Genomic DNA, 24,170 nt, shown 5'->3' with positions numbered 1-24,170 from the left:
GCCGCATCCGCGCGTCTCTTCGCCAGATCTGTGGTCCCCACGCCCGGATCTTCTCATGGAGGCACCGCTTCTTTGGTTGGGGGGCTTAGCCGCCGGGGGCCGCCCTTGCCGGTGTGTATCGGTTTCGGGTGCACCCCTTCAATCAGTCGCCGCCGGCCCCCGCTTCTGGCCTCTTGGGTACTCTTGCCCGGTTGCCGGCCGCCGAGGCACCCGCCCTGGGTGCGGGATCGCTGTGTCTGGTTTGTCACCGTCCCTGGTGGTTGCGGCTTCACCGTCCCTGGTGGTTGCGGCTTCCTGTCCTGCACCGGGCTTGCAGCCTCCAGCCTCCTCTCTGGTGCTGTCGGGGGCCTACCGCCTCCGCCATGGTCGATGTTGTTATTGCTGGTCGTGGGATGGGTTCCCCTATCGTTGCTTTGCTACTACCCTGCTCTGCTTCAGCTTGTTAGATCTGTAGATCCGACGGCATTGTCCAGCATGGAGAGGGGTCTTTGGGTCCATGGCGAAAGCCTTGCACGACTTCAGTTGGTGCTAACAATGGCGACACCTTCTGGTGCCGTTGTCCTCGCTGGAGGCATTTTTCGACTTTGATTCCATTCTTCGGGTGAAAACCTGGTCTGTTTGTCAGGTAGACGGAGATGGCGCTTTGCGTCATGTCTTTCTGGGTGGCATCGTCTTGAAGTTCTATCCGTGCGCTGCTGATGCCCTTGGTGCCATTCTTGGTGTTTCGGCATTTCACTTTTCTTCTGGCAGGGTAGTTGCTACTGGCTTAGGGCTAGTTTAGGCTAGCCATTGTGTGGTGGAGGTGGTGTTTACCTTTTTCTTGGATGTGTTTACAGCTGAGATGGTCGCTTTCTCCTATGTTGGTAGCTTGAGTTGCCTCTGTCTACGTGGTATCGTTGTAACTCTGCACTTCGGGGATTATCTCGATATTGCGTTGCAAAATTCTTTTCCTCTTAATGAAATATATGCTTAGGCACGTTCGCTAAAAACTTGGCGCGGAGGTTTCACATGGCGTGGGAGTTGAAGAAGCCAACGTTGCTGGCCTGAGCTCTAGCTCCATACCGTTGCAGTAGATATTTGGAGATATTACTGCAATGCCATGTCGCTAGTGATGCAAGTGTCCACTTTATTTTGCGTTAGTCCTTTTCTAATGTTGCATGAGGCATTCTTGCATGTTTCAATAACTAATTTGCAAGGTTATAGTTCTTAGAGAATTCGGATATGCGTTAGACATCTTCATTTGATGTGGTGGGAATTTTTTTCTTCTCGTAATCGTATGAGATCAAGACGTTAATGAGCTACTCTTTGCAACATAAATTTGTGGACGTCGCAAAAGGTAAAAAAATATTTCGCGTTGCGGTCTCTGATTCTCCACGTCGCAACAGCAGATTGTCCAAAGGAAAAATCCCGCACCGTAGCAGCGCCGTTGACGATTCACTTAAGATGAGCGGCTTCTGGAATAATCAAACTTTCCGGATTCGAACTTGGGCGGTTGGGGAGCTCGACGATGTACCAACCCGAGCAGGTGGTCGAATCCTCCCGCCATCCTCGGCCGCTTCGGCCGGCGTGGCCGCGCGGTGGTCGTCGCCCCCATCGCTTGACCAGTCGGTCGCCTTTGATTTCCGGTCGCTTACTTCTTCCGCACGGCCTGCCTCCGCTGGCTAGCTAGCGGACCAGGATTGGACGCGTGGCCCGACGAACTCGCCGCTGTGGAGGTCTGCGAGGAGGAACCCGATGCTGGCGTCACTGCTGCCGTCCCGTCCGTGCCGAGCCTACCGCCACCTGTGTGGTCGCGTGGAGTCCGGGATGAATCAGCCACCGGCGGCCGAGGGCCGACGGCACCCGACCACCGCCGTTGGAGAGGGGGCGCGTGTGCCCCCGTGGCGGCGATGCTGCCGGCCTGATCAACTTCGGTTCAATCACTACGATGACGCACGTGGGCTCGGGGCGGTTGTAGTTGTAGAGCACATTACGTTCCTCCTCCTATAAGTCCAGGGCGCATGCCCACACAACTACACAAGGAGAGCAAACAAAGAAAGAAGGAAACATGACGGAGGCGCATGGCATCGTCATCGTCGGCGGCGGCATCTGCGGCCTCGCCACCGCTCTCGCTCTCCACCGGTGAGCTCGCTTGCTCGTTTTGTTAGTTTTCCATCTTACTGCGGCTAGCGTAGCATTGTTTGTCTATGATCTCTTGGAGCATGTAAGAAGTAAGACCATGCAATAATTTGCATTGGAAAAGACTTTTGTTTCTGGAGGGCCGGATGATGGCGCAATGGAAAAGTCTTCTGTCATTAACCTGCTGCTGACTTGCACCGCATCCAGGAAAGGGATCGCTAGCCTTGTGCTGGAGAAGTCCGAGGTCTTGCGAGCAGAGGGCGCGGGCATCGGTGTTCAGGCCAACGGGTGGCGAGCTCTCGAGCAGCTTGGCGTTGCCGGAGAGCTCCGGAAGACCGCCGGTCTCATCACCTCGTATGTTCCTAGCCTTACCACTAATTTTAACTAAGTCACCTACTAGTATGTATAACACGCAGGTGGAAAATCATTTCAGGTATCATGACGTGTGGCTGCAGGGAGACAAGAGTACCCGGGATCGGTATCCAGTCAGGTTAGCATGCAATTCTTCTGTTTTAAAATATGGTTTAGGCAAAGATTCAATGAAATTAATTAATTGTTGTATATGTTTCTATAATTTTTAAATAAATTTGGTCGCAATTAAAATCTAACTTAGGACAAAACTAAAGAGTCGTAAGAGAGTAAACTGACCCAGACAAACAACATACCATAATAACCACTCAATAATCTTGTTGGTTCGGCCAGGACGGAGCTCCGGTGCTTGAACAGAAAGGACCTGATCGAGGCGCTGGCCAAGGACCTCCCTGCCGGGGCTATCCGATTCGGCTGCCGCATCGCCGCCGTCCACGAGGATCCCGGCGGCCATGGCGCCGCCGTCCTTACAATGGCCGACGGCGCTACCATCAAGGCCAAGGTAACACGGCAGCAAACCTGCAACCACACGCATCGAGCTGCCATCTTCAGGCGACTAGTTTTCACTCTCCGTCTGAAAAAACTCTCGTCAAAAATACAATGCAGGTCCTGATCGGGTGCGACGGCGGCACGAACTCGGTGGTGGCCAGGTACCTCGGACTGCCGCCGGTGAGGACGATCCCTCGCCTGGTGCTGCGCGGGTTCACGAGCTACCCGCACGGGCACCCCTTCAAGAACGAGTTCCTCCGCCTGAGGGTCGGGGATTTCTTCATCGGGCGGCTGACGATCACTGACAACCTGGTCCATTTCTTCGTCACCATGCCCACACCTTCCCCAGGTACGAGCACTGAACAGCAAGCAGCCACGCTCGATCTGGAATTCAGCAACCGACCTTTGACCTGATCACCTGACGTGCAGATGCAGGGCTCGCCGGCGCGGACTTGAGGGACGTGAGGGATCTGGTGCTGAAGGAACTGGAGGAACACCGGTGCCCGGCCGAGATCACGGAGGTGGTCCGGGGGTCGGACCCGGAGTCCCTCAACCTGGTGACCAAGTTCTGGTACCGGCCGCCCTGGGAGGTCGCGCTCGGCGGCTTCCAGAAGGGCGCCGTGACGGTCGCCGGCGACGCGATGCACGCCATGGGCCCGTTCATCGGCCAGGGCGGCTCGGCGGGGCTGGAGGACGCCGTCGTGCTCGCCCGGACGCTGGCGCGGGCCGCTGGCGGCGCGGGGGAAGGGGAAGACGGGGAGGCTGCGGTCGGCGGGGCGATCGGGGCGTACATCAGGGAGAGGAGGCTGCGGCTGGTGTTGCTGTCTCTAGAGTCGTACATCATGGGGGTCTTGCTGGTGCGCTCGCCGTCGCCGGCCGTGAAGCTCGCCTGCGTGGCCGTGCTGGTTCTCTTAGGCAGCAAGTCGCTCAGGCATGCCAACTTTGACTGCGGTCGCCTCTAGGCTAGCTAGGCTCTAGCTAGCGCTTCCTTGTGGATCGTGGCGCCTAGTCAGCTGAGCTGTCATGTGGATAATTGGATTTACATATGTTTGATTTCGAAAGATGCGAGTAGTGGATTCCAATAACGGGCGCTTGGACGTCCGATGGATCGGGCTCCGTTGCAATATCAAAACAAAACATAAACATAGAAAAAGATTGCAATATTAAAAAATACGAAAAAAATAGTTCAATATAAGCATCGTATTCTGACAAAAAAAATCCCGCCGCAACATCGAACGCGCATGTTTCATGCAATATTTCCTAAACATCCAAAGATATCTATTGCAACACCATTAGATACCCATTGCAACATCCCAAAATCTCTGCTGCAACATCCGTTAGAAAATTAACAGGATTTAAGATTAATTTGTACAACCATAGCAGCATACAAAAGAATATACATTTACTAGCGATTAACATGAATAGCTCTAGTACTACACAGATCAGAATGAATTCATGTAAAACTATACATGTGACATAAACAGACACCAGATCTAGCCACGAGATCATCATAAAAGAATTGCAGGGAACACTGGATTAACTTACAGTGGATCCCACGCGGATGCAACGAAGAAACCATCGATGAAGAGGAAGGACTCGAGCGGACGTGCGAGCGCACTTTCTAGAAACCTGATTCGCCGGCACCGGTTCGGAGACACCGCTCTCCCTCAATCCGCTGTACAGCGGACGAAGGGACGGCAGGGCTGAACGCGGCGGCGCAGAGAAAGAGAGAGAGTCAGATGCGAGTCACCGGTCACCTCCCGTATATAGGACGTCTTCCATATATAGAGGGGGGGTTCGCTGGCTCTCAGGTTCGATCTACCTAAATCCTAGGAACCGCCCCTTGGGACCTCTATACGGCAAAAGGCAAAACTAAACTGTTGGGAGAACACGACACGACGCGATCGCGCATCGTCGCAAGTCGCAAGTCACGCGATAATAACGCGTAACGCGCGCGCGTGTGGCTTGTGTGTGTTCATAGCATAGCATCCTTCATCCCTTTGTTTTACATGTGTAGAGACTCACAAAGCCCCATATATATGTTAGTATATGTCCACTTAAGTAAGCAATGTGGGACTAAAGTCCCATATGCCACTTCTACTACACCACCTTGGCTTCCTATATGGAATTGGGCCACCCAATCACCAGCCATGTATGGGCCTATACTAGGCCACAATTTCAAAACATCATGATATACTATTGCAACATCACCACCTAGTGCTTCCCCTGCCACAGACTTCGCTCCTTCTCTGCAATCTCCTAGAGCTGCCCCCCATGGCTGCCGCCCAGAGCTTCTCTGGTGGCCTATGCGGCTCGCCCCTAGGAGGCGAGCGGCAACTGGGGCCGGGGAAGGCGCGGGGGAGCGAAGACCCGGCCCCACCGCGTGCACCTCGCCTGCTGCCCGGAGCTCCTCCGGCAGCCGGCGCGGGGGAAGCCGCAGGGGAGCGGCGGCTGGCGTGGCTCACCCGCGCCGCGTGGGGGAGTGGCGGCCGAAGCAACTCCTCCTGGCGCTCCAGCCTGCACGGAAGAGAAAAGAGAGGGAGAGAGATATAGAAAGATTTTGCATCGAGAGCCAGTTTGGATGGTGGTTAGGACGTCCGACGGGTCGGACGTCCTATCTCTAGCATTACCGTTCCAATAATGAGATCTTGAGTTCAATTTCCTTCACTCTCATAATTTTTTTAAATACGGAACGGACATAGATGCCCTTAAAATCTAGTTGGTCATATCCTGGTAGAGTGTTGGGCGGATCGATTAGAGCTCAAACGCTGGATCTCGCACCGCGATTTTCGGGTGGTCGAAGATTAATCAACCTTCTAGCCTTTATATTGTCCTAAAATATTTTAAAATAATAAAGAGAAAAATCAGGATTTTTCTTGACAGAAAAAAAAATCAGGATTCGTGATGGATGTCCAGAAACTAGCCCACGGATGTTTTCTCTCCTTTTTTCCTCAAAGATCGACATCATTTCGCTTAAAGATCCACATCCCAAGCTAAAAAGTATGCTGCCAGCCAAACCGTCCTTTTTACAACAAACTGCAAATACCGAGAACCCTACGCGGGCCTGCTCTTTCCGTATTCCCTGGTCAATCATGGGCTTCAGGCCTGGAAGTCTTTTGGACCAACTTGGGCTTGGGCTAGCGTGCTCCGTGTTCACCTTGTGTGCGCGCGCTTTTTGCTGCTGCGGGGGGAAAGTGGCGCGAACGGACGCCCCCATCTTGGCGCGAACGTCCCCGCGTGCCGCCCCCACGTGGCCCTCGCACATGCCTTCGCGCCATCTCCCGTTCCCGCCAAGTCTTGGCGCCATCACCCGGTAACCCGCGTGACCATATATGCATCTCGCCCCGTACCCCGTTTCACCGCAGGTAATCCCAACCCCATCCAAACCCTCCCACCCGCCGCCGCAATCCTCCCCTCCCCGAGATGGAGATGGACGCCGGCACTCCGTCCAAGAAGGCCAAGACATCGGCGGCTGCCGGCGCCACGCCGCAGAAGCCGTGGAAGGCCGCTCCGGCCGACCAGATCCTGACGCCGGAGAAGCTGGCGCCGAGGGTCACGGTGGCGGCGGCGGCCGAGCAGATCTGGACGCCGGAGAAGCCCGAGGAGATGCCGAGGGCACGCAGCCGCAGCGTGGCGTTCTCCGTGAAGGAGGTGCGCCGGGCTGCGCTCGGGCTGCGGAGGCCGGAGAAGGGAACGCCGGCAGCGGCCGAGGAGGCGGACGAGCTCGAGTCCCTCGAGCGGGAGCTCGGTGTTGGCGCCGGGGCCAGCCAGAGCCCCGTCAAGCGCAAGGCCGAAGTCAAGCTGCCGGGAAGGTACAGATCTGTAATATTTATGTATTTCGGATCCAGTTTTTATCCTTCTATACTCCCACAATCGAAACCTAAGATAGCTCTAGAATTCCTAGTGAAATTTCGCTTGTGGTGATATTAATCTCATTTTTGTGTTATTTGTGTCCTGCTGTGATCAGTTATGAGATGCTTTGTGAGTTCTTCAACTGCCTGGAGAGCTCCACTCGGCTGCTCCGTATGAAGGGATCCAAGGCGTCTTTCCCCAATATCTGCGCTAGCATCCAGCATCTGTCTGAACGGTAAAAATCTCGTCTCACCAATAGTCATTGAACTACTGCTGCAATGGATTATGACAATTCAATTTCTTATTTTCGTAATGCTGTCTGCAGGAGATTTACCTACAGCCATCTTGCGCAGCTCAAGTACGTAATGCCCGAGGCAATTGTCATCAATAAGATCCTTTTGCGCGATGACACAACATGTTGTATGAAGCCAGATCTTCAGGTGAACCTCGTGGTTGGTGCGGTTGAGAGCGTCAAGAAGCAAAAGGGGGAAACTGCGTACTCAGCATTGAGAAGGATCTTCAGGCAGAGGCTAGTGGATTTCTTCAGGGACCATCCTGAGGTATGGAGATCTTATATATTTCACAGTTGATTGCTGCTTATCAAAAGCAAAAAAAAAATTCAAATCAAAATAGACCAGTCGCTTTATAAATAGTGTTAGATTGGACCTGAAATGATGATGGTAATCAAGTAGTCATATACTTAATACTCGGAGGAAGGCTAGAATCATGGTTCATCTGTTATTAATTTCAGGGAGATGACATTCCAGAGCATGAATTGCCACATCCATTTAATCGAACAAGATTGAGCATGCCCCAGGCTGCCCCAAGAGTTGTTCCTGAACCGGCATCCCCAATCGAGGCTTCTGATGTCAATGGACAACAGGCTACTATGATGTCACACATGTCACAGTCATTCAAGAGAAGGTTTTCGCAGAGGTCTCCAATCAGTTCTGCAACAGCTAGCGCCACCAGTCAATTGGTGAAGGTTGAGTCTACTGTTCTATCACCATTGAGCAGGAATTCCCTATCCAGTAGCTATGTTTCTGCTTCTAAAGAAGCTCAGCCAGAGGAGGATGGCAAGGTTGTTGTATCCATTTCTGGAGTTTCAGAGGGCACACCTGCTAAATATGCCTCTACACCAGTGAGATTAATGGCGTCCACACCAGACCTTAAGACACCAAAGAGACCAATCTCTGATGCAGGTTACGGCACACCACCTCTAAAAATGTCAAAGAGATCAGCTCGTGCTAAGTTGTTTACCACTCCAACAAAGGTTGATAGTATGGATGGAGAGGACCAAAACACTATTTCTGCTGTTGATAGTGATGATGAATTACTCAGTTTTCTTCCGCAATCCCTCCTTCAGTCGGTAAGTCCTTGGCAATGACAGCATCAATTAGCTCAGTTGCTAATTTGCTCGATTGTGAACAAAGAATGATATAATAATGCTATATTTGTTCATTTCAGGTAAAGCAGAAGGAACTGAGGGCTATGGAGGAGAAGGAAACTGGTTTTTCTGATAAGGTTAAAAGGCAGAAGTTGATTGCTTCCCTGCCAAGTGTCTTTGATGTTGTATTCCTTATCTACCAGTCAAGACAGCGGTCTGTAATGACAAAGCAGGAGCTGATTCATAAGATAGTTGCAAGCAGTCCAAAGATTGTGGACAGAAGTATGTGAATTTATAATCTCTCTCCTTGTTGCTTAACTGATGCCTGCAATGTGGATTTTGACATTGAATGGTTACATCTGCAGGTGAAATCGAAGAACAGCTGACATTGTTGAAAGAGCTTGTTCCAGAGTGGATCTCTGAGAAGACTGCACGGAGTGGAGATGTTCTATGCTGGTAAACACTCATCCTTATTTTGACAACTGTGACACTCGTTTGATATTTCAATCTTAGTAGTATACCTTTTCCCTTGTCTGCAATGGCAGATATAATATTAATATCATTCTTGGCTAATCTTAATTCCCTGTATTACTGATTTTCAGCGTCGATGCAACTTTGAGCCAAGCGGATATTCGCCAAAGACTGTATGCTGCTGAGTAGGAAGGATATACTAAATGCGAATCACCTTGTTTGGTAACATGTACATATGTCACCAGCCAATCAGAGAATTCACTCAGCCATGTGTTACCTGAGATGCTGTGCATGCGCCATTGGTGTCTGTGATCTGATAGATACTTGACTATATGTAATGGATGACATGTATAGCAAAACCAGTCTAACAACTGATTGTGACCATTCCTTTTTTTCATGTGTAAATTCCATTGTCTGGAATATCTCTCAAGTCAAAATGTAACACTCTATGAATACTGCTTTACAAGGTTTGGGTACATGTAAATTCGCTCCCAAAAAAGTGTTGGTGCATGTTTGTACTACAAAACTACAAGTTTTCATATTATTGTCATGGAGACTGACTTTACTGCCAGAATTCTGAGCAAAAAGCTGAGATTTGGTTCTGTTGCATTTCTTGATTGCAAGCTGAAAGAGGGATTATGTTGATCCAGTATCCTGTCCATGGCGAGGGCAGAGAATCACCTACTCGCTGTGGGTTGTTAATTCAGTCACTCCAAAAATTGATTAGGGATAGGGATAGTTTAAATATTTTTCAGAGCAAGAATATTGTGGATGAAGTTAAGAGTCAGAAAAAGTAAAAGTTTATAGAAGCACATCGCATACAAAAAACACCCCGGACCAAACTCAAAGTTGCTATCATCCAGCACAGCTATGTAAGGGTGAAAAACCAAGCTCAAATAATAAAAAAAGGAAAAGTCCGTTTTCACCCTCGAACTACCACAAAGATCCAATTTTCAAACCCTTTGAGTAGTTTCAAAGGTGGTTTTGTATTTTCTTAAAAAATTAAAAATTCTTATTAGATCTAAAAAGTCAAAGCTAATTTATTTTAAATTAGAAAAATATAAAATTAGTACCAAATTTTTCTTAAAATGCAACCTATCTATTGTTGCTCTATTTAAGTCTTATTTATTAAAAAAATAATAGGCATAACTACAAGCAAACAATACTAGAAATATAAAAAAATTGGATCCGAATAACTTTGAAGTACAATGCTAATAGATATGTTACATTTTTAGAAAAATGCTGGCACATGTTTTATTTTTTATTTAAAATGAATTGCTTATAAATTTTTTAGTTTAAACTTGAATATTTTTAATTTTTATAAAATAAAAAACCACCTTTAAAACCGCTTAGAGGGTCAAATTTGTCCGATTTCGACAATTGGGTGGCCTCCGTTATCCGGTTTTGTAGTTGAAGGTTGAAAATTAAAATTTTGTGATAGCTCGAGGGTGTAAGCTGGACTTTTTCCAAAAAAATAATTTTTTTATAGGGGAATCAAGCTTAAGGTGATTTCTTAGAGGGGTTTGTAATCATCCCTTCTCTCTTAACCGGGCAGTGGAGCTAGAATCTTGCTACGCTTTTAGTAGACATGCATGAATACAACTTTCCTTTTGCCCATAACAAGATTAAGGCCCTATTGCTTTGTGATTCTTTTTAACAACTGTAACTAGCCGGTTGTAATATTCCATGCAGAACAATGCAACTAGATTTTCTGACTCGAAAAATAACATTTGGGTAAACACTCTGTGAGGAAGCACCGGTATCGAAACCACTGCTGTCCAAAGTGAACTGCCAGATTTGATTCCTAGATCATTCAATTCAAGATCTCAAAGCTGCCAGGATTGAAGATGCAGCAAGCAGATTAGAGCATCAACTTGGAGTTGGAATTAAAGAAATTTCAGACCAGAGCTCTCAAGAGGCAGAATGTTTGTGACAACTGACGAGCGCTCCAGCGGAGCATCGCCCTTGCAAGTTGCAAGCTCCGCGACCGTCAACGGAAACCTGAGCCTATTCCTCGCATTTTTGTACAATGATACTAGGATAAACCAGCTATAATTTGTGTGATGACCATTCATCAAGACTTTTGACCTCACGGGCAGGAAATGTTCAGGGAGTCTAGTTTACCGGTGTTTTACTTCTAGAACCTTTCATCCAAACAGGCCCTAAGATTTGCATTCTACAATATATGCCTTAACTGTCAAAAATGAGCAGAGTTACAGATAAGAGAAAGGCAGTCATACAACACGGGAACAGACCTCAGTCACAGGCCAGATGAGAGAAGGCAACTGCCAACTATGCATTTGGGAGCAGTGCTGCAAATATATGGAATTAAAGAAAATTTGAAACTTCAGAAACTGTAACAGAACTGCTGCTATATCAGATCCAAGTCCTCGGGTATAGGATTCTTCGGCAAAAGGATATCGCACAAATCAGCTGCATACTTGACTCATCTGCGGTGGTGGTAGTGCCTGCTGTCATGCCTGTCTCTATCTCTGTCTCTGTCCCTGTAATGCCGCGACGACATCTCCGAGCTCGAGCTGTAGTGGCCCGAGTACTGCCTACTAGGGTACGAATGTGGGGTCCATGCACCGTCCTCTGCCGGCAGATTGTCGTAACGAGGTGGGCTTCTCCAACCCCTGTCTGAGTGTGACCTCCCCAAGCTCGGGCTCAACTGCCCATAGTCGTGGGAATGGTATCTCGATGAATAATGATCGGCACCAGGAGGTCCTCTATCGCGGTAATCCCTCGAATCCGATGAGTGGTGGCGGGCAGAGGACTGGGGCGGGGTGCTGCCCCACAGCCAGGGGTCACCATTCTCTGGGATGGGGGCATTTATTCCAGGGAATTCCACTGTCATCCTTTTCCGAGGTGGGGATGCTTCTCCTTGCTCTGGAAGCTCTCCCTCCTCATACTCTAGTTTCACCTCGCTGTCTCCAAATATGGTGATACCAGAAGGTTTGTCTTCATCATCAACCACATCTAAAAATCACAATCAGTGAGCAGCGAGATCCTGATAAAAATATCTGTTATGAAACCTAAGTAATGCCTAATGTAAACAAATATACACAAAAGTTCACATGCCATCCAGATGGTAATGTTCGCTGTCCGACTTCTATATAGGAATGAAGCAAAGTTGGGAGTGCTAGTGCAAGATAAAAGATGCATGTAGATCGAAGTCAAATGGGCCTAGCCAAGAATATGGTTTGAAGAACTAACCGAGGAAACTATGCATATAAGAAACAAATGTTTGCATACTTTGCACACAAATATTCAAATGTATACTGAAGTTCTCAGCTTACCTAGGTAGCCTGGAGGGTAACCTAATTCACGCATTCTATGCAGCCAAGGAGGGGGATCGTTTTCCTGTAAAACATCATTATACTCAGAAAGTGATCCTAGCATTCTGGAATTCAATAAAAATGTTCGCAGAGTAAGGTCATTCAATCCCCAAAAATATTTTAAAAAGACGCACAGAACTAGTACTCCCATAGTAAAATTAACATGTCTGCTCGGAGGGCTATCCGAACATCAAGTACAATAATAAAGTCTAATCCTGCAGTGTTATTAATACTTTGTTGAGGCTTCTGGCTTCATTTGCTAGTAGAAAAGTGACTACAGGTAAGCATATTGAAATTTTGTGCCAGCAGGTCTAATGCATTTAGTTGAGTAAACATGATGTGAATCTTTTTTTAAGTATGGTCATGGAAATCTATTAGTCATTGGTTGATAATAAATGAGACAAGGGTATTGCACTCAAGGCAAAATTACTTAACCTTGAACAACAACAGGAATCTCATGCACACAATAAACACGACACCTGAATAGACGAAAGTGCTATTTCGATACACAGCTTCGTGATTAAGATAAATACAAACATTACCGGAGTAATAAACTAATGCTTTTCACTTCATGAATGCAAGTATGTGGTGTAGTATTTCAGTAAGTTAACAGGAGGTGCAGATCAATAATGTCATTTTATTTCACTGCAAACACATCAGAAGAGGACTGATCAAGTTTTTTTTTTTGAGCCCAAGACTGATCAAGTTGGTAAACAAGGTAAACATAAACATTTTATCAATAAAATCAGGATGGTTCAAGCTCTGACTGCAATTGATATAGTCATTACCCCGATTCCCAAGCACTCTCTAGTTTCAGGTCCCAGTACTCCAGCTTTAAGATCATCAAATTTGCCGGGCGTTTTCTGGTAATATCGATTTTGTACACGGTTAGCATTAGATTGGTTTCTTTTCAAATTATGCTGCTTCCGCGCATTGCTAATTGCAACATTGTCCCGAGGCTTTGGGCAATCCTTCAGAGCATGGCTATAAGAACCACAATTGAAGCAGCGCGAATCATCCTTATCTGCCCTGCTGTCAGAGAAACAAGATACCTCAACTGTTTGTCCAGTGAAAAATACAATTACAATATTAACGAGAACAATCATAAAAAACTAAATGTTAGTTGTATTTTGAAAAAACAATAACAGAATGCCAGCACAAATATAATCAAACAGCTGAAGACCTTAAACTTTGATCAAAGATAAGCACATGAGTTTTTAGAATTATAATCAGACAATGGGAGAGTTTCTGAATAACATAATGCCACATTATCAGCTACTGAAGGATCATTTCAGGCATAACTTTGTAATTTATATAGTAATGAGATATGTCAAGTATCAAATGCCACACAAAAAGAATAAGTATCCATTAGCACTCAGATCGACAACAAGATAAGCACACGAGGGGTAGAGTTTATCCATTAGCCAATTGACTCTTTAGTGCATACTCATTAATACCAAAAGATTTTTCCTCTAAATAACTGGAGGGATAAATTTTGACACTACATTAGCATAAGAAGATAGATTAAGATGCAACACTATTAATACATACAAATGGTTGAAGAATAATGAGACACTACAAAACTAAACAAAACAATCACTGAGGCCCCCAATGGAATGTGGTAAATTCCCAAATTCCTGTGGAAGTTGAACAGTTTCATGAACTTCCAGAATCCTGACAAATTAAGTGTACCAGACAGGTCCAAAATGATCAAGAAAAATGGTGATTATTCATAGATAGTGACACTAAAAGAATGTAAGGAAGATGACAGGCTCCAAAGATTTCTTTACACATCAGGCAATGCTAGCAACATGACTAAGGACCCCACAGATACACACGAAGCAGTTAATAATAATAATAACTTCTACCTTTCAGTGTTTGATGAATCACCCAGAGGAGTTGAGCCCAAGGTAAATTCCCGATCATACAGTGGAACAGAATCATCATCCATGGTAGCACTCTCCCTTGCTTGGTTATCCACCCAAAATGACTTGTCAGGATAAGAGAAAAAGAGAAAGCAAACAGCAGGGTCAATTATTATATTTCAGTAAAGTATGCTTCAAAAAGTAAGAACAAATCATAATATTACATCAAATGTTAGATGCATATTATCAGTAATACAGTAATGAAGGACAATAAACTATGCCCACATTACAATGTGTAGGACTAAAATGAGATACTTCTAAGGGAAAGAATAAAAATGTATAGCCGCAAGTGGGAACTAACACTGGATTCCACAATTTACTTATGTTGAATAGGAACGCTCTTGGTAGCATATTTGTTGCTCTGTAAAGGGATAAGATTGATTTTATTTCCAGCATGTCCTTAAAGTGTATCTAAAGGAAGAGGTCAATGTCACCAAATAAATGGAAAGACAGAGCAAGGACCAAAAGCATTATGGGAGTCCCTACCGCAATTAAGGGGTTTGTCACACATTAACACAACTAGAATTGCACTATAGGATGCCAATAAGAAACATGCTCACACTAGCAGGCAGCTAAGTCAAGTGTGATAGCAAGAAGCAGAATACCTCAGCAATGGAAGCAAGAAATTTAAATAGGTAAATTTAAAACCTACTATTTTGACATCTGTTGCAAGAAACTACCAAACCGGATCCTATTGTTAGAAACCTATAACTATTTTGACATTTGATGCAGAAAACTACAACTCTTTCACCAGAACCATTGAAACTATGGGACCACCTGTTGTCCATGGTGAGAAAGTTGCAGTTTCTTTGCAACAAAGTGATAAAACAGTCGTAGGTTTCTGCAATGGGCACCGGAAGTTGTAATTTTCTGCAGCACATGCCAAAATAGCTGTAGATTTTTGACAATTCACTCTTTATTTAAAAAAAGACAATAATTTATAGAATTTGGGATTGCTCATCATTACAGAAAAACAAAATAGATTCTAAACTGCGCGCAGTCTTCAAAAGTTCGACCACCGATTTACATTTAATTTCTTAGATTACAAGTAATTAAGATTAGTAGATGTTTAATATAAACCAATTGCACTATACTTTTTTGACTTTAACAAGACACCACAGTAAAATTAAAGAAAGATTAAAGATGTATGTTGAAAGTACTGCCAATGCCCGAAGAACATCCATTCAATATCAAAGCATAACAAAAAAGAAAGGCAACACAAAATACATCACCAATAAAATATTTAAACTATTCATATACTATTGCTCCTGGAAATTGCCCTTTACTTTTATGATGCGGATTGATTTTTCTACTTAATAATGTGAAGGAAGCTTGAATTGCTCATAAAAAAAATGTTATGGAATTCATATAAGTAGAGACGATTTCGACAAAAAATTGAATTTAGCAGGGGTCTAAATGTAATAAAAATGAGTTGAGAAACCAGTCCTAGAAAAAAATCTGCAATATAAGGAAATACATACCACAGCACAAGATTTCTCGGAACCAACATGTAATGCTGGATAATAAGTCTCTTCACCACTTTCTAAGATCTCTTCCACAGCTTCCTGTTATTTCCAGAAGGAAAATAAACATCACAAAAGGAAACTTCAATTCTATCATTTCTACAGATAATTCTTTCTTGATACATTATCTGCTTGTGCTGATAGGTTATAAGGATAATACTGAATCACTACGAAGCAATAACAAATTTCAGTATTCACTATTGAGTATTGAGGGAAGATGAAAGTTTCAAAATTATAAGAACTGGAATGAATTCTGCCGTGTTACTTTTTTCCATATCCCCAGAGTGGAAACAGCTAACACTCGCTTATCGCACTACCAAAGACTAATGACATACAAATAAATGAATGATGCACATACATCAGAAACATGCATAATTGTGTGGAACGGTACCTTCACTTTGTGCTGCCTTCTGGCCTGCCACTGAGACCACTGTTGCATCAGTTCCATAAGCTTTCTTTTGCTTTCCCTGAGACATTAAAATACAAAATACCATCAGAAATAACTAAATGGTTTTGAAATCTTTTCTGGAGCATGGAAGTGGCTACAACAAAATGCCATGTTCTACAATCCCTATGAGAATGGAAAGCATGTTGTAACTAACCTTGTCAAGCCACTGTAGATGACCTGAACTGAAGGCTCCTTTGATTCCACACGAGCTCTTTTAACTCCTCTAGCTGCTAAAAATGCCATATCAAGGATCAACAACAACTAGAAATTGGCAATTCGCAATACATGTTTGGGGTCCCAGGTGAACAAGTAATAGTCTGCACTTCTTATGCGAGTACAGTTCCCAGGATTCAATGGAAACAAATGGATCTTCAGAAATATAGACACCTTGCAGTGGCAGAAGTATATTAGCAGAAATATAAATATATTCCATTTGAGAGGATACGACTTTCTTCAACAGAGATGCTGTTTGACCCATAAATTGGTGCACTTTCGGCCCCAATACCCTTGTCCAGCTTGACCTCAAAACCAATTACAGTCTGTACAGCTGCAACACTGACTTCAGGCTGAACGGAAGCATCTAATAGCTCATCCTTTACAACCACATCATCGTCCTCGAGGTCCATATCTTCCACTTGCCCCTCTTCAAGATCTATGTTCCCATCAGACGGCTTGAGATTAGTACCCACAGTACCAGCTTCCCCTTCTGGTTGGAGTTCAGAAGCCTGAGGCGCCGCCCCATTCACATCAGGAGCTTCAACCTGAAGGTCTCCCCCTTCTTCACCTTTCGCTTCACCCTCGCAAGGTGCCTCAAGGCTGATGAACTCGTCTGATGCCATCTTTTCGGGGGGCAATTACACTATGCATTCACATTCCGGGTCGAATCTACAAAAACACCGCCAAAGATCCGAATCCAAATAGCTTATGTTAGGGTTTGGGGTTCTCGGTTTCGCACATCAGGAAGACAGGAAGGGAAAATAAGAGCTAGGCGTACCTGGTGGGTGCTCGTCGCCGGCGAAGGGCCCGACGAAGGCCTGGCGTAGGGCGGCGGCGGCGCTCGCCAGTCGTCACCGCCGGGAAAGAAAGGCCACGAGAGGGAGAGAACGGGGGAACGGACGACGAAAGGTTTCGCGGAGCCGGATTCACTGACTTTGCTTCATCAAGTCACGTCTTGACTTCCAGCTCGCTATCCAGCGTCCATTCCGAATCCAACGGCTCCTTTCTCTCTTAGGCAAAAAGGGCCCAGCAGGAGCGCTCGTTCTTTAATAAAATAAATTAAAATTTGCTAAAGTTTGATAAAAGCTTTCGTAAAGCAATGGAGCCGGGCATAGATGTGCTAATGTATTGGCTCCAAACTCTATAGCTATGCACAACACGCCATGGTTAAACTTTTCAAATTATTCGACTGGGGACTTCGCCGTCCAATGCAGCACCAATCCATCACCAACTTATGAGCAGTAAAAAACTAACAGGTGGGCAAGTGAGGCATGGAGGAGGAGACTCATGGCATCGTGATCGTCGTCGGCGGCGGCATCTCCGGCCTTGCCATTGCTCCTGCTCTTCACAGGTGACTTGTAAAAGAGTACTACTACCCCTACGCATTATTTTTTTTTTGAAATAAAACCCGACACATTATCAGTTTCCACATTAAGTTTTTCATTTCAGAACCTAGGATTGCTAGCCCTCCTAATGTCAGCGCCCAATCCAATCCCTCGCGCGGTTCTGCGAGGATTCAGATATCCTCATGGGCATCCATAAGGGGCCGAGTATCTGCACCTAAAATCCCAATATTGTATTGCCAATCGCTGAAATCTTGTTCATTTCTTTGTGAGGAGGCCCAATCCTCCCACCGGTGTATGAAAAAGAAGATGGCAGCTAATATCATTTTTTTATTTGCCTCTGACGCTGATCTGAGTTGTTATTGTCCTGCCATTATTTTTATTATCATTGCCGGCGAGGGACACACGCACATTACTTAACAAGCACCTTAGCAGCCTGTGACTAAGACTTCAAAGTCAAATGCAGCAGCCTTATTAGCAGCCTATGAAGATGCGCGCATCATTCCCCGGCACCAACGGCGACAAGGAGGGGAGACATGGAGGAGGAGGTCCATGGCATCGTCATCGTCGGTGGTGGCATCTGCGGCCTCGCCACTGCTCTTGCTCTTCACCGGTAACATCCATCGGCCCTTTAGTTTCGTCGACCGCTGCAGCAGCTTCTCAGTTTCTGTCTCATTCCCCTTTTGTTTCCCTCTTTAGAGTAGTATATTTCAGTTTCTGCGACTAGTTTTACAATACCCTGGTGGTTTTCAGCCACATCAGATCTCTGCCTGGAAACGTTTTATCTTGAGTAAATCTAGCTGTGAAAAATTCAGGCCGCTGATGTCTTGTCAAGATGTTTTTTTTTTCCTTTCATAATCTGGCCCCCATGCCATAGTCTCCAGTCTCCACTTGCGTTGAAGTTTTGATTTCTGAAGTAGCAGTGAACAACAAAACAACCCGCTGCTTATTTGCTATCCAGGAAAGGGATTCCTAGCCTCGTGCTAGAGAAGTCCGAGACTTTACGAACGGCCGGCGGGTCCATTGGCGTCCATGTCAACGGATGGCGTGTCCTAGAGCAACTTGGGATCGCTCCAGAGCTCCGGGAGACTGCCGACATAGTTACTGAGTAAGTTTCTAGTGTTTTGTTCAGTTCAGGGAACTAGTTACCTCCCAATCAGAGTCTTCTCTCGACTGTTGTCTTTGATTCTGACAAGTTCCCTCGGAAATATATCCTGACGACTTTGATGTTTGGAATTGGTATGATGGAAACTTTCGCCCTGGAAAGTGACACTTCGGTACAAGGAAATGCTTAGTTCGCGTCTGTCATTTCAGGTTTCACGATGTGTGGACGCAAGAGCAAGGAGACAAGAGAGTCGTGGTACCTGTCAGGTACCAACTGTCACAGAGCAATCTCATATCTAGATCCAGAGCCCTTGCAATTCTGTGAAAAGATTAAGGCACTAAAACAGAGCGATCTCCTCTCCATCATTGGCCAGGGGGGAGCTCCGATGGTTGAAAAGAAAGGACCTGATCGAGACAATGGCCAAGAACATACCTTCAGGAGCAATCCGCTTCGGCTGCCACATTGCAGAGATACACCCAGCAAATCCTGAGAACCACGGCGCGGTTCTTACCACAGTGGAGGGCAGTATCATCAGGGCCAAGGTAACGCAGCCAGCCAGCAGCATCGATCCACGGATCCAGTGCTGTTGTTTCAACTTCGTTTATTTTTTAGAGCTTTTTCTACAGTCCAGGTACACGGAGGTACCATGTAAATCTTGGTATCTCCTAAAACAAGAAAGCACCCTGAACCTTCAAAAAAAAAGGAGAGGAAAGCACCAGTAAGCATTAGTTGAAATTTGGGGGCGTACCCAAGGCATATGCCGGGTGGGCCACGGCATGTAGTACAGAGAGTCCATATAATTTTTCTTTTCTCGGTTAGTATTTGCGTCGGCAGTTTCTCATCCCTGAGCTTTTTCTACTCTTGGATCCTCTCTGTCATCTCCTGCGTTACAAGCCAAGTTCCCCTCTATCCAGCACGTCAAGATGATTCACATCTGCACTCTCCTCCAATCTCCACCGGTTCTTTTCTGTACTCTCCCACGTACATAGAAGAGTAGATCTAGATAATTAGATATCTAGTCATCTTTTTCGGGAAAGACATCTAATCATCTTATATCATGTAAATCAAGATTATTAGATTATAATTGATATGAGTGTACTACTTAAATGCGATGATATTCCATGTGAGATTAAATGCGATGATATTCCATGTGAGATCGAGAACTGCGAATACCTTGTCATGAATTGTGTTCCTTACTCGTGTGAGGGTATTTTAAAAGTGACTGAAATTTAGTTTGTTCCTGCTCAATAAAGTCATGTCTTCATTCATTTTAGTATACGAGTTGGTAAAATTATGAATTACATCTCTTTTCTTAAACATGCACCAATACTATTTAAGATGTTGATCAATATTATCATACCTTTAGTTATTTTATATGTGTATATATATCGAATTGTTATATAAATTTATAGTTATTTATCGAATCATTCTATAAATTATACTGAGTTGTTGTAGCATTTGTGCGGTATACCCTATATTAAAATTCTACGTACGCCACTGATTTGGTGCCTCCAAAGGACTGTAAAAAAATCATCTTTTTTTTGTTGCTCTAACTTCTGAATATCTCTGCTACTTGTGTTCCCTTTGCGCAGGCCCTGATCGGATGCGATGGCTCAAACTCAGTGGTAGCCAAGTACTTGGGCCTGTCCCCGCCGAGATCAACCTCTCGCATGCTTCTTCGCGGGGTCACGAGATATCCGCATGGGCATCCATTCGGGCCCCATTTCCTGCGCCTGAGATGCAAAGGCCTCTTCGTCGGGCGCTCGCCCATGACCGACAACCTCGTCAGCTTCTTCGTGGCCTATTGGCACCCCGGCGCGGACTCCACCAAGGACGCGCGCGCCATGAAGGCGTTCGTGCTCGAGAAGCTCAAGGACCAGTGCTCCGACGAGATCATCGAGATGGTCCGGGACCCGGACCCCGAGTCGCTGATCGTCCTGACCAGGATCTGGTACCGGCCGCCGTGGCAGGTCATGTTCAGCAGCTTCCGGAGGGGCACGGCGACGGTCGCCGGCGACGCGATGCACGTCATGGGGTCGTACATCGGCCAGGGGGGCTCGGCAGCGCTGGAGGACGCCCTCGTGCTCGCCCGGTCGCTGTCGCGGGCCGCCGCCGGCGGGCGCGAGCTGCGCGAGGAGGAGATCGGCGCCGCGATGGGGGCGTACGTCAGGGAGAGGAGGCTGAGGGTGGTGAGGCTGTCGCTCGAGTCCTTCGCCATGGGGACGCTGCTGGCAACCAAGTCGCTGCTCACAAAGCTCGCCTGCTTCGCCATCGTGACTCTGCTGGGCACCAACTCGCTGGGGCACACCGAGTATGATTGCGGTCGCCTCTAGCAGCTGGGTTTCTGGTTGTGGGCTGTGTCTCCCTCCGTCCCAAATTCGTTTCGCTAAATCTATATATATATATATATATATAGTATCTTAGCAAAAATTTATATATCTATATTTGCCGAAACGATCTACAATTTGAAACGAATAAAGTATTTTTTTAATTAGACAAACAATAAAAATTTAAAACTATCCCAAGAAGTTTGATGTTCACTTAAGGGATGCAGAGCAGTAGGCATTGACATTCAAGTTTTACGGATGTAGAGCCGGAAGCTATGGTCTTTGATTGGAAACTTGTGCACGTGCACCGTACACTCCGAGCCGTTGCCGACGACCTAGCTCTCTAGACGGAAAAAAATTCCATGCATCTGGATCATGCATCCGGTACGCACCACATCAAGACCTCAATTGACTTTGTGGCTCTCGACACTATAATATAACCTAGTTTTCCAATCCCCTCTCTGCGTTACTCACCTTACAAATTTTATACAAACCTTGGCTATCAATAGAAAGTTCAGACCGGCAGTTTGATGGCTGCAGTTTTTAAACACATCTGTGGCTTTAATTTTGTTAGTATACATTTATATAACCGTTACCAACCAAATTCACGCTTATTTAAAAAGACATGTAGATACGAATTTTAGCTACGAACTACATTCGATCGTTACCATGCAACCTAAGCATCCTAAGGAAGATTTTGCATCATCTTAGAATGGTAGCATTAGTGCAGTGTTAGTGGGGTTTTAGTAGGAGTTTCATAAACATTAAATATCGTGCCACATCAGCAAATTTGCTGATACGACGGAGTAATTATAAGAAAAGAGATGAGGGAGAGTTTCATAGAATAAGAGAAGAGTTTTATCACCATGACACTCATCTTACTCGGTTACCTGTACAATAAACTTATGCCCTGAGACTGATCTGAATAAAACTAAGGGTGTGTTCGTTTCCTGGGTTCTAAAGTTTAGAGGGGTCACATCAAAGAGAATCTTGTCATTTAGAAGTATTAAATAAAGTCTAATTATAAAACTAATTGCAGAATCTCAGGGCTAATTCGCGAGACGAATCTAATGAGGTATATTAATCCATGATTAGCGGATGATTACTGTAGCATCACTGTGGCAAATTATGGATTAATTAGGCTCATTAAATTTGTCTCGTGAATTAGCATCCATCTGTGCAAAAAGTTTTATAATTAGACTTTATTTAATACTTCTAAATGACAAGATTCTCTTTGATGTGATGGGTCTAAAATTTAGAGGGTAGGAAACGAACACACCCTAAACTATAGAATTAGAATACCGTAGTTTGAGACTGATCTAAATAGAACTAAATTATAAACTATAGAATACGATGGTAGCATGGTAGTGAAAGATCCGCGTGCCAGCCACAAGAGTTCTATCTCCTGGATTGTGACATATCGCCTATGAAGTCTTGGATGATTTTATTGAGCTCTCTAGGGACGCAATCTTTATACTTTACTTGTAGTGGTGTGAGTGTGGTGCGTATGTAATATTGATATGTGTTCGTACATAGATAGCTATATCCATACGAGAGGTGTAAAAAAACAACCACTAAGTACGGAAAGGGCCTTTAGTCCCGATTAGGAACCGACTTTAGTTCCGGATTCCCAACCGGGACAGAGTATCCAGGACTAATGTGTTTAGTAATTTGTCCCGGTAGCTCTCTGACTCGGGACTAATGTGATTTTCTCAAAATAAGAAAAGCATGCCCTAGGCCCCACCCCACCCGCCGCTCGCCCACGACGGCCGGCTCCTGTAGGTCCAACTTTTCCAATTCCTTTCTCAATCACAAAATCATTCACGAAGCCAATCACAATCGCAATCCACAAATAAATCATCCACATAATCTATCTCAATCCCGTATATCCATATTTCAATCTCAGAATCATTCACAGGGAAAGTAAAGAAAAAAAAGAAAATAAAGAGGAGTGGCTACTGTGAATGAATCAATCTCAAACAACTTCGTCTTCTCCAGGCTCACCGGGCCGCCACCGCTCCCGGCCTTGCGCGCCGGGGCCTCACCCACGCCGGCCACCGCGCCCTCCTACCGCGCCCTGCCGCCGCACCGGGTCTGCTACCACGCCCTACCGCCGCACCGGGCCGGCCGCCGCGCCTTGCCATTCTCTCCTGCACCGGCTGCCGCCACCGCCAGGCGCGGGCCCACACCGCCGCTGTGCGCAGCGGGCGCGGCTTGCCGCCGCGACTAGCCGCAGCACCGGCCGGCTGCGCTGCCCTTGGCCGGGCCCCTCCCTCTGGCACCACTCCCTCCATTCTCCGCCTCTCCTGCTGCACAAGTAGGAGAAAAGAAGTCACCAGCCGCAAGAGGAAGAAAAGAGAGGAAGAGGGAGAAGAGAGGGAAAATGATAAGGGAGAAAGGAGAGGACTCAAGAGATCGAGACGACAGAGAGCTAAAGTATTGGGAGAGGTGCACGGGAAAAGAAAAAAATCGCATTCCAGCTTTTAGTTCGGATACTCCTTTCAATCCGAGACTAATAAGCTCATTTCAGTTCCAGTTGATGGCTCCAACCGAGACTAACGGTCAGTCCTGGTTGGAGCCACCAACCAGAACTAACAAGGGATCTTTTGGTTTCAGTTTGTACTACCAACCGGGACTAAAAGTCTCTGGGTCCCTTCCACTCCCTAGGACCCGGGACTAAAACCTCCATCGGTCCCGGATCCAACAACAGCTGGGACTAATGCCAAAGATCAAAGATTGTTTCTGTACCAGTAAACTAAACTACTTCGGTAATTTTCAACTTCAAACGACTTTCGATCTGTTTGATTTGCATTGCTTCTCGGGCACACAAGACTAAATGTTGTGAAATTTAGTGGGCAAGCCCCGTTTGAATTTGATAGGTGATGGCTACATGGTTTTCTTCCTAGACAATCTGGCAGGGATTTCTAATCCGCGCGTGGGCGCCGGGAGGCTTCCAAGCGATTGATCTCCGACTACACCAAACTTTCCTTTTTTCGAAGTTTTATTTTCCACGGCTTTCCATTTTTAGAAAATTATAAAGTTATATATATAACTTTTGTGTATAATTTTTATGTGCATATTTTTAAATATCTTTTTAGTGAAATTTTTGTTAGAGAACAAAACTTTTAGACATAATTTATCCTTATAATTTCCAAAATAACTTCTCAGTGATAACTTTTCATCACAAGTTCATATGAGAATAGTGCCAAGTTTACAAGTATTATGATAAAAACATCTCCGCATAATTTTTCTAACATAA

The 24,170-nt window shown here is 45.7% G+C and overlaps 4 protein-coding genes across 6 annotated transcripts; 3 read left to right on the top strand and 1 right to left on the bottom strand.

The window, feature by feature from the left end:
• Nucleotides 1-1,865: 1,865 nt before the first annotated feature.
• LOC112899447 (monooxygenase 1-like) lies at nt 1,866-4,037 on the top strand. Its single transcript, XM_025967931.1, has 6 exons — nt 1,866-2,121; nt 2,326-2,472; nt 2,552-2,608; nt 2,821-2,989; nt 3,094-3,325; nt 3,406-4,037. Exons 1-6 carry the CDS (start codon nt 2,048-2,050, stop codon nt 3,936-3,938), a joined length of 1,212 nt encoding a protein of 403 aa, XP_025823716.1. The 5' UTR covers nt 1,866-2,047; the 3' UTR covers nt 3,939-4,037.
• A 2,368-nt stretch (nt 4,038-6,405) lies between these two features.
• Nucleotides 6,406-9,170, top strand: LOC112873121 (CDT1-like protein a, chloroplastic). The gene is made up of 7 exons (XM_025936145.1): nt 6,406-6,788; nt 6,944-7,063; nt 7,154-7,388; nt 7,580-8,197; nt 8,296-8,497; nt 8,581-8,671; nt 8,818-9,170. Exons 1-7 carry the CDS (start codon nt 6,406-6,408, stop codon nt 8,873-8,875), a joined length of 1,707 nt encoding a protein of 568 aa, XP_025791930.1. The 3' UTR covers nt 8,876-9,170.
• A 1,557-nt stretch (nt 9,171-10,727) lies between these two features.
• LOC112899390 (zinc finger CCHC domain-containing protein 8 homolog) lies at nt 10,728-17,058 on the bottom strand. Of its 3 annotated transcripts, none has more exons than XM_025967844.1 (9): nt 16,915-17,058; nt 16,366-16,805; nt 16,075-16,150; nt 15,864-15,939; nt 15,431-15,514; nt 13,893-14,014; nt 12,813-13,056; nt 11,986-12,049; nt 10,728-11,665 (listed from the first exon to the last, which is right to left on the bottom strand). In XM_025967844.1, the coding sequence occupies exons 2-9, from the start codon at nt 16,757-16,759 to the stop codon at nt 11,133-11,135; spliced, it is 1,593 nt and encodes a 530-aa protein (XP_025823629.1). In that variant the 5' UTR covers nt 16,760-16,805; nt 16,915-17,058; the 3' UTR covers nt 10,728-11,132. The 3 variants fall into 3 exon arrangements, with proteins under 3 accessions (XP_025823629.1, XP_025823635.1, XP_025823642.1); XM_025967850.1 differs by having other exon boundaries at nt 12,813-13,053; XM_025967857.1 differs by having other exon boundaries at nt 16,075-16,147.
• Nucleotides 17,059-17,940: 882 nt separating this feature from the next.
• On the top strand, nt 17,941-21,103 carry LOC112903825 (monooxygenase 1-like). The gene is made up of 5 exons (XM_025973022.1): nt 17,941-18,092; nt 18,441-18,587; nt 18,794-18,850; nt 18,958-19,126; nt 20,177-21,103. The coding sequence occupies exons 1-5, from the start codon at nt 18,016-18,018 to the stop codon at nt 20,915-20,917; spliced, it is 1,191 nt and encodes a 396-aa protein (XP_025828807.1). The 5' UTR covers nt 17,941-18,015; the 3' UTR covers nt 20,918-21,103.
• The last annotated feature ends 3,067 nt before the right edge of the window (nt 21,104-24,170 follow it).

Source organism: Panicum hallii, chromosome 1 (assembly GCF_002211085.1).
Source record: "Panicum hallii strain FIL2 chromosome 1, PHallii_v3.1, whole genome shotgun sequence".
In the NCBI taxonomy this organism is placed as follows: domain Eukaryota; kingdom Viridiplantae; phylum Streptophyta; class Magnoliopsida; order Poales; family Poaceae; genus Panicum; species Panicum hallii.
This window is presented reverse-complemented; position numbering and strand designations above follow the sequence as displayed.